Consider the following 17,001-nt stretch of genomic DNA (forward strand, 5'->3'; position numbering starts at 1 on the left):
AACCCTTAAATGCGCAATGTTGTTTTAAAACAACAAACCGAAAATACGTTTAATGTTAATAATTTTAATGGTAGTTTACGCTAAAAATACTTTCGACGATTTCTAAAAAAATCGCCTTGCGCCTTTAAGGGTTAAAATCATAAGAGGAAACGACTTTTCAAGCAATTGGCTAGAAGAACCTCGTTGCCAATTACTTCGTTTTTTTTTTGATGCCCTGATAATTTGGACAACCAGCCTAATCGGTCAATGTTTGGGTGGTGTTAAACTCATTGGAAGATTATATGAAAAAAATATGGAAAATCAGTGGTTTGAAGTTAGATGGCACTATTTACGATACTCATTCAGTTATTGAATTCAGAATGTTCTGCTGAATACCGCGAAAAGGTTTTATCCAGCAACATACCGCTCTACAATTGCAAAAAATATTGATTCCAGACAAGTAGTACATACACTATTTGGGCCCATTTACAAATAGCACAATATAGTCTGAGCGTTACGGCCTATAAAAAATGTAGAACATTTCCATACAAAAAAACGTTACGAGGGGGTGGGTGGGTGTTGAAAATGATCAATTTTAGCGTTTTGTAAATTAGGAAGATGTGAAGAGGAAATTTTATTTTGATAAGAGAGTATAAATGTCAGAGGTACTTTTAAAATTAAGTTCCCAGTCGACACATAATCGTCCATGATAAGCCTCTTCTTAACATTCTACCGTTTTGACTCATATTCCAACCATGACAGATATTCCGAAATTTCGCTATTAGATCATGTGTTGACTGAGATAAGGACTAGAACACTATTAATATCAGAACATTGCAATGACCATCGTTGATATGATTAGAACCCCTCAGCCCATCGAGAATGGACTCGCACCACGCGTGTTTAGGAAGTACACACCCTGCGTTCCGGTGTGGATGTTCGATGGCTCTCCGCCCATGGGACGGTTGGGACCGATTGCGCCACAGTTATTCTCCAGAATCTGCTGATGGGACTGGCACGGTACCGACGAGAAACCTGCCGACACGATAGATTCGGCCAAAAATTGGAAAGCACGGGAGTGAGCGCAAGCTCCAGCGATGTCGATTCCACAGCCTGGCTGAATTCGGCCTCCATTAGGATAGAACGAAGCGGTTCCCAACGGTAGATCGAAGCCCAGTAATCCCGCATTGGTGTGAATAGTCTCCACGTATTGCGCATCGCTAGCGTGAATGCGATCCGAACTGTCAGCCGAGAACAGTGGCAGAGCTGGATCCAACCCGAAGATGGTATTCAAACGACCAAACTGGAAGAAACCTGCATTACCAGCAGCGTGAGCTCCCAGACTATGACCTGCTATGCTAACACTGTGGAATTGGATTCCTGCGCTGGTCCGCAGGAAATTTATGAAGGATGATACAACGGATCCGACCGACATGACACGAGCTCGAGCAAACGGATAGTTTATGGTGATGGCTCCAACTCCCCAGTCAACGGTGATCACGTTGAAATCTCCCCGGCTCAGCCAAGAAGCCGTCAAAAGCTGGTTGACTTCGGAGAAGCCATCATTGTTCCAACCGTGGATGATGAACCGAGTCGGATTGGCCGCATTGAAGTTGGAGTTCGACAGCGACGCAGCATTGTTCAGTTCGATAACCTGCGGCATAGTTGGGTTACTTCTGGTGTACAATCGGAAGATCGTGTCGGAAGCAGCGGTAAAACGTTTTTCCGGTTCTTGCTCCACATCGGGAAGATTGTAAGGGTTAGTATTGACCAGATGCAAGCGACCGTTGGCATCCGGGACGAGGCTCCACTTGTCGGCAGCTGGTTCGTCCAAAGGTACGGCAGCAACTGTAAGCTCACGTTGATAAGTCAAAGCTTTGAGTGAATTAGGATGAAGAACTTACCAAGTGCCACCAACAGCCCAAAAAGAACCGCGTCTATGATTTTCCTCATGTTGTAGCGTCTGTAACTATTGAAGTGGGTACTCGAAAAATCTATTTTAGGTCTTTATATACTCAGTTTGGTACGGATTTGTCTTATCTTTTGCTTGATTCCCTCAAGCCAAGAGTGCTTTGCTCAAATGCGGAAACTTATATCAGATAGTAAAAAACGTATCACACCTAAAGCGGCATGGTAGGGATAATTTTTAGTTACGTATAGGAAATAAAGAGCCACCCAGGTGTTTTAATGTGCGTCATATTGACACCTAAATATCGAGTTGTTATTTTGACGAGCCTCCGTGTTATCAGATGAATTGATTACCTGATAATACTATAGCTTCATGCATAAAAGCGGCCAAAATTGAGAGAATATAATTCTTCGTAATTTTTAAAACAAGCCAAATAAAAGTTTATGATTGAAATAATGCGAATTTTATCTTTCTCATATAATAAGACAGAAGCTCCACAACAACCAATTATTCAGTTTGATAATAAAAAACTATGCTGGGAATGTTTATTTTATTATAGGAATTTTGTTACATTTGACATGAACATGTTTCGAATACTTATTAGATTATTAATAGTATTGCAACTTTTTACCAAAAATTATATTTACCAAGAATTAGACCATCTCCAGCGAATATCATTCTACAGTAGAATAATTGCAACCAGGTGGCTTGACAGAATGACGTAGTTACAAGATATCTATCGATAATAAATCTTACGAGACATTTATTGACACCGGCTCTGATGCGCAAAATTTTACCTGATAAACATTGTTGATCCAATCCTTGGAGAATATATTTAGAAAGTGGCACAGAGAGCAAAAGTAGGTCCCCGCTATCATTAGGTACTATCTCCCAAACATACAAATTGAACAGTGAATCAAAAATTAAATTAAAGTTGTCCCTCGTCCAAAGAGTGTGAAAAAGCTTATGTCCCTCTGTCGCTTCTGTCTTCTGTCCTTCTATCCCTTTGGTTTTAAATAAAAAAAACTACATGATGATGATAATAGTGGTCCCAAAATGTACAAAAAAAGGTTGGATTTGGTACCTAAGATTTGTTGGGTCCTGGGGCCTCGGTCACACCAAAAGAATGTTCTGACAAACATTAGCCTTTATTTTCCAGATTGATCCAATAGATGGGAAGAAGATCTCCCCTTTATTCAGGAAATGTTAACAATAAGAAGTTGGCAATCCCACTCTTCCTATCCAAATCGCTTCAATCGGGTGTCCTGATGGTTATATATTTTTTTAACCATATATAATTTATTGTATATGTGTGTGTATGAAAAATACAATATTTGATAGTCGAGATCCTTCCTTCACACCAGTGTGTTTCGATTTTCGGGTTTGAACCAATGTCTTGAAAAGCACAGAAATCAGAAGGTGTTTGATAAAATAAAATGTTTAAATCCTTGATTTGTTTTCCATCTCCGTTGATTCGTCCAAGACGTTTTGGACGTCTAAGATGGAACACGATTGGGGTATATTGATGGCATTCGATTTCTTGATGATAATATTTGAATGTTTTTCCAAATTTTCTCCATTCCAGCTTTCAATGCACCCACATCAACTGGAACCTCTTCCATGGTCTCTTTTTGAATTGGCTGTACTTCCATTCATATTGTATGATTCCCGAAAAATGTAATAACAATCAATCATCTTGATCGCATCGCACAACAAATTTCAATTGATTTTTGTATTCGTATTTAGATAGAACCAAAAGAGTTTAATCAAACGAAAAAATCGTACGCACAATTGAGTGACCGGTCCGGCTTATCTATGGTTCATGTGTTCAATGTGTTTTCTCAATTTTGCACAATAAATATGCAGTCGTCAATGGGTCAAATGGGGGTGAAATTGGGTAATAAATGTGAAAATGCATCTTTTTTATGATAGAAGTTTATTTAAATAATGTTCAAACATAGATTTAATACGACTCACTTTATAAATCTGAAACCCAAGAATCATTCCAAAACTTAAGCAGTTTGTCCAAAATGTAAAAAGCTTTAACAAGAAGTTTGAGCAATTGAACTACCAGCCGGTGAGTAAAACAAAAAAAAAAAAAAAATCTTTAAAAATTCACGATTTTTCTTGATGGAATTAAGGAATTAAACATTATTCTGTAGTACTGGAAATATAAAATAAAAATAAAACAAACTTGAATTCACTTGTCATAAGACCAGCTATTCCATTTAATGTCATCACTTTGTAAACTTCGACCAGTGTCTCATACTTGATTCGACTTGAGAGAATAAAGACGTCGTTACTGTTGAGGTCGAAATACGTATACTTATGAAGATTGCAAAGTAATGGAATTAAATGGTTCATGACAAGTGAAGACATTTCACAAAATAAGCATACAATTTTCGTTTTCATCGGATTCGTTGAATAATATTTTGGCAATTCATAATTTTTCAAATTGGAATTTTCAGCCAATAGATATTAGGGGGAGACATAATTTTGGAAATTATTTGAAATTAACTTTATATGAAAGATTATTTTTGTCACTATAAACTAAATTAAAAGTCACTATTTGGTCACTTTTTCTGCGGCTTAAAGTCACTATTTGGTCCCGTTTTTCGCCAGTGATGGTCTGAGGCTTTGAGGTTTTTAACTAAAACTGTTAAAACCAATTCCAATCCAACCCAAATTTGATCCCAACCTGATTTCAATTCTATTCCAATTCATCATCATCATAATTGGCATTACATCCCCCACTGAGACATTGCCGTTTCGCAGCTTAGTAAGCCCTCGCCCATTTATTAACTGCGGGCTTCAATGCCAAGTTACAAGTTTTGCATTCGTATATCAGAAGGCGATGAAATTGCCCAGGGAAGTCAAGACAATTTCAAACCCGAAAATTTCCTATACTGGATCGGGAATCGAACGCAGCCACCCTCAGCATGGTCTTGCTTCGTTGCCGCGCATCTTACTAAGGCTAAGGAGGGCCCCTATTCCAAACCAATCCCAATCCTATATCGATCTAATCCCAATTCAATCCTAACCCAATCTAAAATACAATTCCACTCCGATTTTATACCAATTTTAATCCCAACCCAATCTTAATATGTACATCCTTATCTCAATGCAATCTATATATCCAATTCCCATCTTATTCCAATCCAATCGCAATCCAACCCCAATCCAGTTCCTATTTTAATCAAATCCCAATCAAATGCCAATCCAATCCTAATCCTATTGAAATCCTTTCCAATCCACACCAAATTCCAATCCCATTCTCTACCCAATATCAATCCAATTGCAAACGTGTCACATTCCAATCCTAATCCAATCCCAATCATGCAGTTCAATCTCAATCCAGTATCAACCCGATCTAAATCCAATTCCAATCCAATCCCAATCAATAATAATTCCAGTATCAATCCAATCCCGTTCCATTTCGTATCCAAACTTAAACCAATCTCTATAGGGATTGATATTGAATGCCCATCCCATGCCAATTCAATCGTAATCCAATCACGATACATTTCACTCGCTATCCAATCTAATCCAATCGCAATCTGCATTCCAATCCCAACCCAATCGTAATCCAACATCAGTTACAGTCCAGTCCAATATCAATTAAATCCCAATTATACCCCATTTCAATCCCAAGCCAATCCCAAGTCCAATCCGATCCAGTCCAATCTCAATCCAATACCAAAGCAATCCTCATTAAATCCATAACCGATCCCACTCCAATTCCTATCAATACAACTACGATCCCGATTCAATTCAATCCTAATCCAATTCTTATCCAATCCTAATACAATCCCAATCTAATACGTTTCCGATCTCAATCACAATCTAAGGCCGATTCAATTCCAACCCGAACTCAATTCGACTTGAATCCAATTCCAATTCAATCCAATCTCAATTCAATCCCAATGACGTCACCAGATAGCAACTATTGGATACCTTTGTGGCCCGAGGCTCGCGATGGAGTTTATATTTAGGAGGCGAATGAACCACGAGTTGCATGAGCTGTTGGGAGAACTATCCATCGCTCACATCGGGAAAATGAGCCGGGCACGTAGCCAAAATGTCGAATAGTAATCCGGTGAAAATGGTTCTCGACAACGATCCGACGGAAACAAGGAGGCGAGGTGCGCAGCGAACAAGGTGGATCGGTGAAGAATGATTTGCGGACACTCCGTAGACTGCATGGTTGGCGACGTGCAGCCATGAACCGAGCCGAATGGAGATGACTTTTATGTACTGCACAGGCCACTATAACTTTGTAATCTAATCGATTGTGTTTCTCTATTAACTAAAACTGTAAAAAGAAGGATAAATGATTTATTTTACGTGTTTTTACTGAAGAATACTTAAACATCATTTGGAAATCAAGTTACATCGGATTAAGTTCAGTGGATTTATTGGACTATCAGCTATTTATTGGTGCTATCAGCTACTGGAAACGCCATATAAACATATATCTCTTGGTGTGGAATTAGATAGGTATAGATAGACGATAGACGACGTCGAACTAATAATTTTATTATCTATCAATTCCTTTTTGATTAGGAATATGATCTGTTTGCTTATCTTAAAAGCAATAACGTCATGAATGGGCTTTCACAGTGAAATGATGACTTTGAATAAACAATTTAAAATTGCAATCAGCTATTATTTATCTTCTAGGTTTTAAAGCACAATTAAAGCTCGCCAGGTGGTTATCAAGCTGATTATTAATCAAATCATTTATTTGAACGTAATTTGCGTGTTCAATGAGTGATACTTTCAATATGCTTAGTTTGTTGCCGTACAATCACACTTTCGAAACCTAATTCACTGATATAAATTGTAAACTAATTACAAAAATTACGCATTGCCACTGAAAACTTGTGTCGCGTATGCGTACTCCCTGGATCGTCACCGTACCTGCATCGTTGTGTGCCACATCAGCATTGAGGTTCTTTTTGTAGTGCTGCCGTCATCTCTGGATCACCTCACCTCACACTGTCAGACTTTGGAGCTTTAAGTAGCACATGGTAGGGCCTTTTCACGGATACATGATGCTTTTTATAGAAGTTCAACAGGCTCGCTCCTCGAGTCGTAGTCGCCAAGGAAGGGGTCGTCAATACCTTGGATATAGTCACTGCTCCTCATTATTTTCTTCTTCCTTTTATTATGTGCATTTTTTAATTTTAGGTTCTTCACTAGCATACGCTTTAGTGGACAAGCTTTGATACCAGACAACATCCTTGATATGATGTACCTAATGGGAGTAGACATCTTCAACGCAGTGAACACAATAGTTTGCCACTCTGGCTGAATGGTGAAGCTTAAACAATCGCAACAGTGGACACTTAGCCCTTCTCGGTAGGAGTCTTAACATGTTCAAACGACAATTAAGACATCATTGAAAGCTATTGTGAGGCGGATGTTTTTGACTGACATGGTTGATCAAGGCGACGATGAATCGGGTGATGTGTGTCGTTTGAGTTTCAGGGGCATTCTCGAGTCCCTTCGAAACGCGCAGAGGGAAACGGCAAGGTGATGATCTTTCGTGTTTGCTAATCAACATCGCTTTGGAGACAATAATACGAAGGGCAGGGATTGACACGAGTGGTACGATTTTCAAGTGCGTCCAGTTATTTAGTTTCGCCGACGACATTGTTATTATACTGCCGTAATCTGGAAAAGTGACGTAACAGTCATTTTACAACATGCATGTTTTCCATTTTTCTGATAAAGAGCTCGATGAGTAGTACTCGTTAACACCATTTTTAGAAAATGGCGTATACGTCACTTTTTCAGATTACGGCAGTATAGCACGTAACTTTAATAGGATAGATGAAACCTACATCAGACTGAAAAGCGAAGCTAAACGGATAGTCATCAAAACGTCGAAGACGAAGTACATGACAGGAAGAGGCTCAAGAGAAGACAACGATAGCCATCAACCACGAGCTTGTATTGGTGGTGACGAAATCGAGGTGGTTGAAAAATTCTTGTACTTGGGCTCACTGGTGACCTCCGACAACGATACCAGCAGAGAAATTCGGAGAGGCATCATGGCAGGATATCGTACGTACTTTGGACTCCGCAAAACGCTCCGATCGAATAGAGTTAGCCGCCGTACAAAACTGACTATCTTCAAAACCCTTATGGTTCTCTACGGACACGAGACCTGAACGATGCTCGTGGAGGACCAACGCGCACTGGGAGTTTTCGAAAGGAAAGTGCTGCGTACCATGGTGGAGTGCAGATGGCGGACGGTACGTGGAAAAGGCGAATGAACAACGAGTTGTATAAGTTGCTGGCAGAACCATTCATCCTTCACACCGCGAAAATCGGAAGACTGCGATGGGCCGGGCACGTAAACAGTGAAAATGTTTCTAGACAACGATCCGACGGACACAAGAAGGCGAGGTGCACAGCTAGCAAGGTGGATCGATCAGGTGGAGGACGATTTGGTGGTTGGCGACGTGCAGCCATGGACCGAGCTGAATGGAGAAGACTTCTATGTGCAGCACAGGCCACCCCGGCCGTAGTCTGGTAATAAATAAATAAATTTGATCTCATGAGAAATTATTGAAAGTATCGGCTTTTCTTTCACAACAGAAGGTATGACGAGCTCTTCACTCAGTACACAGAAAGAAAAATCATTATTAGAATTAAAAAAACCATTGGTAAAAATAAAAAGTTGCATTGGTTCTTTTTCGTAGAGAGTTGTCTATGTTCAAAATAAAAGTATGAAAACTTTTGAAAGAACTATGGTTCAAAACTTTCATATCACTGTGAAATTCAAAGTTCAAACATTCAAAACAAAATTGTAGAACTGCTAAATCAAGATGATCACACCATCAACAAAAAAAGAGATTTTTTTATATGAAAAGGAAACTTGCATTTGCCCAAAAAAGACGGAACCCATAATTCACCTTCCCTTTTTCAATTTACCTAATTAAATTTAATATGATTTTATACTGTTCATTTTATTTATTTAAATTTGAACCTTATTATAATTCGTAGCTGCTTCATGGCTTCTCGAAGGCGCTTTGCAGTTTCCAGTGAACATTGTGCTATAGATTTGTCGGTCAGTAAAGACTTATCTGAAAGAAAAAAAAATCTCGTATCAGTCTACCATCAATTCAGGAACTGCGTGTTGTGCGATAAACACTTTTTATAGTTTTAAAATATATTTAACCTACCTTCCTATTCCAAGAGGTATCTAGTTCCTCCTTTGACATCTTTGAAACGATTCGTTGGGTTGGGCGCAAACACCACTATAGATCTGAGAAGCCTCTTGTTGCGACCGACATATTCTGGTCATAGCAGCTATATGGACCTCTACGGGTTGGTTTTGATTCAGGAACTTTTATGAACACTGTTGAGGTTGGCCCTCTCGAACACATTCTCCAACTTACGGGACCAATTTATTTTTCTTTATGCACCTCTGGTGGTTCTGGATCCGGCAGTGTCTGTAAAAAACATAATTCTTTACATAAAACTGAAATAATTCAAATTTCAATGGGACAAACCTTCTCTAGTTTCCCTTCCACCGATGAAATCTTCAGCTGGTCGAAATGTATATGAGGGCGTTTTGCTGATGAATGCGATTCGCGACGGCCAGAAAACAAAACAAAGTAACCAGGAGCGGGAACGGGAAGACTATAGGGCACTGCACAAACGAATTCCTTTCTCTTTTGTTCTTCAGGAAGTTTGACGTTTACTGGCCTTGTTGTTTTCAAATTTCTTTGCAGCGAGAAAGAGACAAAGCAGTCCGTGCAGTGCCCTATAAACTAAACTGACTGCGGGTGAATACACCGTGAAAAATGATTTCGGAATTTTGGCAAAAATGGAGTTGCATTTTACTAATTAAAAGTTTGACGCTAATATCGAATGCCTACATGCAGGCTTTGAGCTAAAAAATAGTTCCATAAATATTAGAACACATTTTGTTATATTTTAAATTGCTTTTACCTTGTGTTTTGAAATATATCAAAACACTAAAAATCTGTTAATTTACAAAGATATGCATTTATTTTTTCTTGAGGTGTCCTGATTACATATACTTTGTGATGCATTTTCTGGTAAGATTTGACAATTCTACAGTTTTATTAGTAAAAGTACAAATTTTTGAAGAGACAAACAGAAGTGACAGAATAAACTTTTAGAAAGATAAACTAACTCTTATGGTAACCAATTTTACTTTTAATTTGATCAAAATAGAGCACTTTTCAATTGTAAAGTACAACATATTTAGCAACACAATTAATTTTTTTTCTGTGTAGTAACCCAAATCTTTATAACAATTGTTTTTATGAATTTTATCTTAAGCTGGTTCTTAACTCACCATAATAGAGGAAGAAGTTACCGTATGGGTCGCCTTCACACTCTTCGAATCTGTAGGAAGTAACTTCAGTACGATTTGGAAAGAATTCACGCTTCAAATTTTGATAATGATTGTGATATGGGATAACTAATCACTTAAAGCAAATTTTGTTGAGTATTCTCGGAAAAGCAATAAGCGAAAGATTCGAAGCTTCAGTTTAATCAGTAAATAGGATTATAGAATCAGTCCAGTTAACCCCGAGCGAATGGACTATTACCGTTGGTCGTCAAATGATACACTCCACTAGCGATTCCAATGTTCGAAGGTTCTCCTCCCATGTTCCTGTTGGCTCCGCTGGACACGCAGTTGTTATTCAAGATCTGGTCATAGTTCGCACAACGAACCGAGTTGAACCGACCGGTACGAACCGATTCGGCAAAGAACTCCCATGCTCGGCTATGGGCACAAGTACCGGCCACATCAACTCCACATCCGGGCTGTGAACGTCCACCGTTCGGATAGAAATCGGCCTGACCAATGGGCAGGTCAAATCCGAGCAAACCGGCGTTGGTGTGAATGACCTCTACGTAGTTGGCGTCAGTTGGTGCCACTCGCTCATTAGGCGCGTTGATTGAAAACAGAGGCAGGGCCGGATCCAGAGCGACCACAGTATGCAGACGTCCACGGCTGACTCGTTTACCTGCGATACCGGCAGTGTGTCCACCCAGGCTGTGACCAACGATGTAAATATTGTTGAATGACATTCCACCGCTCTGGTTCAGGAAGTCTACGAAGCGGGCAACGGTGGCTGCGACAGCATTGATGTGATTGCGGGAAGTCAGGTAATTGGGATTCTGCGCACCTGCTCCCCAATCCACGGTAATTACATTGAAGTCTCCGCGGTCCAGGTAGGCATTACGGATCTGGGTATTCACCGGTGATCCTCCATTGTTGTTCCATCCATGTATAATCATCCGAGTCTGTCGGCCGCCATTCCAGAAGCCTCCCAATGAGCCGGCATTACCCGACTGAATGACGTGGCCATTGTCACGGTTGGAGCGGGTGAACAGCCGGAAGATGGTTTGTGTATCAGCGTTGAAGTGCAGCTCAGGCTCTTCCTGGCCAGCCAGATTATAAGGATCGGTGTTCACCAAGTGAAGATGACCATTAGCGTCGGGAACAAGAGACCAGGTGTTCTCTTGTGTTGGGATGTGTTCTTCACCGACTTCCTCATTGGGGATGTGCTCCAAGCCGTCTTCCTCATACGGAATGTGTTCTTCACCGACTTCCTCATTGGGGATGTGCTCCAAGCCGTCCTCCTCATACGGAATGTGTTCTTCGCCGACTTCCTCATTGGGGATGTGCTCCAAACCGTCTTTCTCATTAGGGATGTGTTCTTCACCAATTTCCTCATTCGGAATGTGCTCCAAACCGATTTCCTCGAAAGGAATACTCTCCTGTCCTATCTCCTCGATAGGAAGGGCCACCGCTAGAATAATGAGACGATACGTAAAAATTGTTCCAAAGTAAAAGATGGTCGTTAGTCCTACCCAAGCCTACAATCAAGAATAAAGCGAGTACTCTCATTTTACTGCTTATGAGTTTAAATGTTAAGCGTTCTGCCCGATTTTTCGACTATACTTGCCCTTTATATAGTCTTATCGTAGTAGATTACGACTTTGTCTGGATTGATGTATCATATACATGATTTAGAATCCGTGTACTGCTAAACAATCTAATCTTTCGGCAATCATACGATAAATGATTCGGGTGCATGTTTTTGGATGGGGTTATTTATAGGTAACTGTCGATTTCCTTCAATTATCTTTAACAAGTCCATAAAAGTAATTAATACCAATCGAGCTATTGTTGCACTGTATCAAATTTTTGCATTTCTGGTGTAGGCTTATCTTTGTCCTATAGGGGTGAAAAATCACATATCATAATGTCCGGCTAGATGATTCGAGAACATGTCTAACTGGTGATTATAGCTGGCGAAGGAATTCAAGCTATGCATAATTGTTTTTGTTATATATCAGCTATGTTTCAACCGATCTTGATTTTTTAAGACTCTTCGTTTCTCATTGGCATTATTCTCCACTGGGACATTGCCGCATCGCAGCTTAGTGTTCATTCAACACTTCCACGGTTATTTACTGCGAGGTTTGTAAGCCAAGTTACCATTTTTGCATTCGTATATCATAAGCCTAACACAATAATACTTTTAAGGCCAGGTTTTTTTTCCCAACCCGGTTTTTTTTTTCAGACCGAACCGGGAGTCGAGCCCAGTTACCTTCAGCATGGTCCTGCTTTCCCGATCAGGAGTAACGACCTCGATAACAGTACAGGTATACCTCGATTATATGGACCCTCGATTATATGGACTTCGATTATATGGACTTTTTTTTCGCTCATTTTTTTTCTTGTTTTGGTGTTTTGAAAAACAGTTGAATATTGTGAGTCGTATTTTACATTGATTCTATACTTATTAAGGTATATTGGGGCAAATAAAGGCCAGTAAGGCATGTTTTCGATGTTATTTATGAAAGCGCACACTGAATCATATGTTCGGCTGATTTGATTGATTTACCATTTTCACGTTGCAAGCTTCAATGTACTTACAAATAGGTGGAAAAATATAACGCGTATTTTAGATGATCTCTGCCATATGAAAACGTGAAGTGAATTGTCAGTTCGACAGTATGCGAAGCAAGTGATGAGTTGATATTGCCGTATATAGCTGTTAGATCTTTGCTTCCATCCTTTTTCTCCTTTAGTGCATGAAGTTAAGTGCAGAAGGGCGGATGATGCATTAACATCCAGCAAATCTGACCCACTGAGACGGTTTTTTTTGTCCAGGAAACTGGATAAGTTTATTTCAAAATGTGCTACATAAAGTTTAAAATGGTTTTCAAACCTTGCATTATTTCTTCTGGAGGAACTTGATAATGAACGAGACGAGCCAGCCTCGGGCTGAAAGTCTCGATAATAAAGACAAAAAAAATCTTGATAATGATTTGACCTGCAAAACACTTAAAAATCTACAAGCAGTCTTTATATTCAAATAAATATTGTCGAATATCCCAGCATTTATATTTGTTCTGCACAAGGCTTTCGGATTATACTGACGGTTAACGTCAGGAAAAGAAAATGGATATCTGGATATTCTGGAATGTGAGTTACCACTTCTTAAATGAATTGTTGCTTTACCGTTCAGCAAGCGTGTGATCCTGAAACGAAAATGAAAGCTCGTTCATGCTGTATACTGTGAGCGATGTTGTTTCCGTTAGTGTTGTACAAAATACAACAGTGCGCGTGTTCGAGTATTAAAGAAGTTTACCAACGGTGCAGGCAGCAATACTTTGAATTATTTCAATTTTATTTCAAAATTAGATTGATAGATAGGATTGAATTAAAATATTAAATATGCTCCTAAACTTTAAAAATTCCAAAGAAAGGTTATAATATTATAGATCCATGACGTTTTAGAATTTGAAAACCCATCCCAAAATACGATCCTGCTTAAGGCTGAATTACACCTCAGGAAAATTTTCCGCCGGATTTTGGTCCCCGTGCATTTTAAATGGGGCCGGGATTTTTATTTTCCGTGCTCAAATCCCGAAAACATCGCATATGCAAAAATACAAATGGGGAAAAAATCCGCGGATCAATTTCCCGAGGTGTGAGGCTACCTTTAACCATAGGAACATAGCCCAAATTAGCAATAACAATTTATTTGACAACCTTTAATATTCCACTTAGCAGGTGTAGGTGCATTGTGCAGTTGACCCTTCCTGTCAACAATTTTTATCAGCCCAATCGATTCTTTAATTTATTTAAGGTTAACATTTCCAAAGAACCTGTACTTTAGTTAGAGGCCTAACCCTTTTAAAAAAACACAAAAAATTGCAAAGTGCTGGTTTCCAAGCTTGGCTTAACATTTTTCCGATTTTATATATCAGCGATTCCACGGGAAAAGAATAGAATTGAAAAAAAAAGTTGTCCAATTTTGCTCAAAATCGCTTGGTATGTTCTTCATCGAAAATAATTAGACCCGTATTTTTTTATTTTTTTATTAGGGTGACCATGTTCGATATAGGGTTACCAGAAAAATCGCTATTTTTCGAAATTTTTTATTTTAAAAAAATCATAACTTTTGAACCACTGGATAGATTTGCAATATTTTTTTATGGATAGAAAGCTTATTACTTCTAGTTCTTACTAAAATTTTTGGTTTGGTGTATTGGTGTACTCAAATTTGCTAAAATGGTCAGAATATTCGTTTTTTAAGATTTTTTAAATGTTGGACCACAACGACTATATATTTTTATATTTTTTTATGAAAATTCAAATATTTTTACATAACATATCAAAAAATTAGAAATGTTCATCGAGCCGTTTTTGAGTTACATTTTTTCGAAAATTTCAAGTTTTCTGCCCATACACACATGGAATGAACGTTCAGCGATTCCACGGAAAAAATAATGTTTAAAACCCTTAAGACAAGAAACTTATTCATAACCATTTAAAAACGTATCATGACTTGTTTTTTAAAATACTTCGTGAAAATCCTACAGAGAAATGTCTGTTGAAAACCTGTGATCATTGCCCGGGTACGCAGACACTGGAGAATGACCTGATGAATTTTCTTGAAAATGTCGATTACTTAGAATTTAAACAATGGAAGCAAACAGATGGTTGTCATTTAAATTCAATGCGAATGGATGCAGAAGAGTATGTGGAAACATTTTTAGAAAAATTAAGCGAATTATCTCCGCATAATTTTATTGCAGAGCAACAAGGAAACTACTTAAAACAACTTAAAATTAATTTGGAAGCAACTGATTGCATTATAATTGCTGACTTCTCTGAAAATTACTCTTTTGTTAATCAGGACGCTATACAAGGTTTTCATTGGGCAAACGCTCAATGCACAATCCATCCTTTTGCCATATATTATAAGGATGAAGCACAAAATTTAAACTTTACTAGCTTCATAGCAATCGCAGAATTTACTAAACATAACCATGTTGCCGTTCGGCTGTTTATAACAAATTGTGTGAATTTCATTAAAAAAAAGCTACCTTACCTGAAAAATATCCATTTTTTTTCTGATGGATCAGGCAGATGATGAAAATAATAATAAGATGACTGCTTTCAATTTGTGCCACATGTACAAAGACTTCGGTCTTAAAGCAGAGTGGAACTTTTTTGCCACTTGCCATGGAAAAGGGCCTTGTGACGCTTTAGGAGGTGTTCTAAAGCGAAACGCCTCAAAAGCAAGTTTACAAGGCCATCATATTACAACTGCATACGAACTTTACTCTTGGGCTGTTTCTAAAGTAGATTCCAAAATATATTACGAGTTTTTCTCGGAAAAAGATTACAATGCAATGGAAAAGAAAATAAAGAACCGTTATACTCGTGTAAAACAAATCTCTGGGACACAATCGTTTCATTACTTTAAGCCACAAAATGAAAATTACATTATCGTGAAACGGTTTTCGTTTTCAGATGAAGAAAAGTGTGTTGAATTGTAAGAATTTTGCTATGTAATATTTTTTTTGATGAATTATGAAAAATAAAAATAATCAAATTAAATGCTGAGTTTTAATTGAAGGTAATCAGAGAAAACCATTGCTTGTAGTCTAAAGCTTTGAGATTTGAGCTACCATTCCTCAATATAGCAGAGCCAAGATTCTCTCAGACAGCGCTGGTTGCCAAATTTTTAATAATACCAATGGAAAGCATTCATTGCACAAAGAATTTCAACGTAGATTTCATTGGTCGGAAAATTGTGTTTTTTGGACTTCAAAATTGATTTTTTAACTTCACTAAATATAAAAAAAAAATCTACACGCTAAAAAAATATATTCTAGTTTCAGTTCGGTTTACTCAAAATGACCCTTTTGTGGAATAATTCAAAATAGTTAAGTTTACTCAGTCGTGGTTTACGCTACCACTCAAATTCGGCATGAGTGCCTCTGCAACCCTTATGAGCACTCATGCTGAATTAGGACGCTAACGGACCATTGTGGTTCCAGTTAAAGCGTAAACCATGGTTGAGTAAACCCTAGCAATGTTGGTCTATGCTTTTAAACAATTTGAGGGTGATTTATAGTTCTTACATTTAATGGGGTCAGAATTGGACAAGCCTCCCCTACTTTTGATAGGTACATTACTTCACAAATAAAACTAGATTTGTAAACATGGTTATCATGAATTTATTAGGAATAAGTTTGATAACTTCAACAGAATGATTCCCGCAGTTATTTTGAAGTGATGGAAAATTATGCTCATTCCATGTGTGTATGTTCAGAAAACTTGAAATTTTCAAAAAAATGTAACACAAAAACGGCTCGATGAACATTTCTAATTTTTTTATATGTTATCAAAAAATGTTTGAATTTTCATTAAAAAAATATAAAAATATATAGTCGTTGTGGTCCAACATTTCAAAAATCATAAAAAAACGAATATTTTGGCCATTTTAGCAAATTTGAGTACACCAATACACCAAACCAACACACTTAAAATAAATCGCAGATTTCTGTGAAATTTCACCGAAATCTCAACAGCAGAACTGTTCGGTAAAAATTTTACAGATTTTTTGGTAGTTTTGACAGTTGAACAAATAAAAATACCGCAGAAAATCGGTGAAATAATTACCGAACAAATCTGCTGTTGAGATTTCGGTGAATTGAAGAAAAATTCACCGAAATCTGTGAAATGATTTAAGTGTGAATATTCTTAGTAAGAACTAGAAGTAATAAGCTTTCTATCCATAAAAACATTG

General features: G+C 38.1%; 2 protein-coding genes and 1 long non-coding RNA gene across 3 annotated transcripts; all 3 read right to left on the reverse strand.

Annotated features, from left to right (window-relative positions):
* Positions 1-611: 611 nt before the first annotated feature.
* On the reverse strand, positions 612-2,013 carry LOC134220796 (pancreatic triacylglycerol lipase-like). The gene is made up of 2 exons (XM_062699894.1): positions 1,884-2,013; positions 612-1,827 (listed from the first exon to the last, which is right to left on the reverse strand). The coding sequence occupies exons 1-2, from the start codon at positions 1,930-1,932 to the stop codon at positions 848-850; spliced, it is 1,029 nt and encodes a 342-aa protein (XP_062555878.1). The 5' UTR covers positions 1,933-2,013; the 3' UTR covers positions 612-847.
* Positions 2,014-8,856: 6,843 nt separating this feature from the next.
* On the reverse strand, positions 8,857-9,567 carry LOC134220797 (uncharacterized). The gene is made up of 3 exons (XR_009982059.1): positions 9,412-9,567; positions 9,082-9,351; positions 8,857-8,982 (listed from the first exon to the last, which is right to left on the reverse strand). It is a non-coding gene; the product is annotated as an uncharacterized LOC134220797 (long non-coding RNA).
* An 889-nt stretch (positions 9,568-10,456) lies between these two features.
* On the reverse strand, positions 10,457-11,911 carry LOC134219760 (phospholipase A1 VesT1.02-like). The gene is made up of 4 exons (XM_062698624.1): positions 11,881-11,911; positions 11,756-11,824; positions 11,492-11,694; positions 10,457-11,401 (listed from the first exon to the last, which is right to left on the reverse strand). Exons 1-4 carry the CDS (start codon positions 11,909-11,911, stop codon positions 10,457-10,459), a joined length of 1,248 nt encoding a protein of 415 aa, XP_062554608.1.
* Positions 11,912-17,001: the final 5,090 nt, after the last annotated feature.

The sequence above is a fragment of the Armigeres subalbatus genome, chromosome 3 (assembly GCF_024139115.2).
Source record: "Armigeres subalbatus isolate Guangzhou_Male chromosome 3, GZ_Asu_2, whole genome shotgun sequence".
In the NCBI taxonomy this organism is placed as follows: domain Eukaryota; kingdom Metazoa; phylum Arthropoda; class Insecta; order Diptera; family Culicidae; genus Armigeres; species Armigeres subalbatus.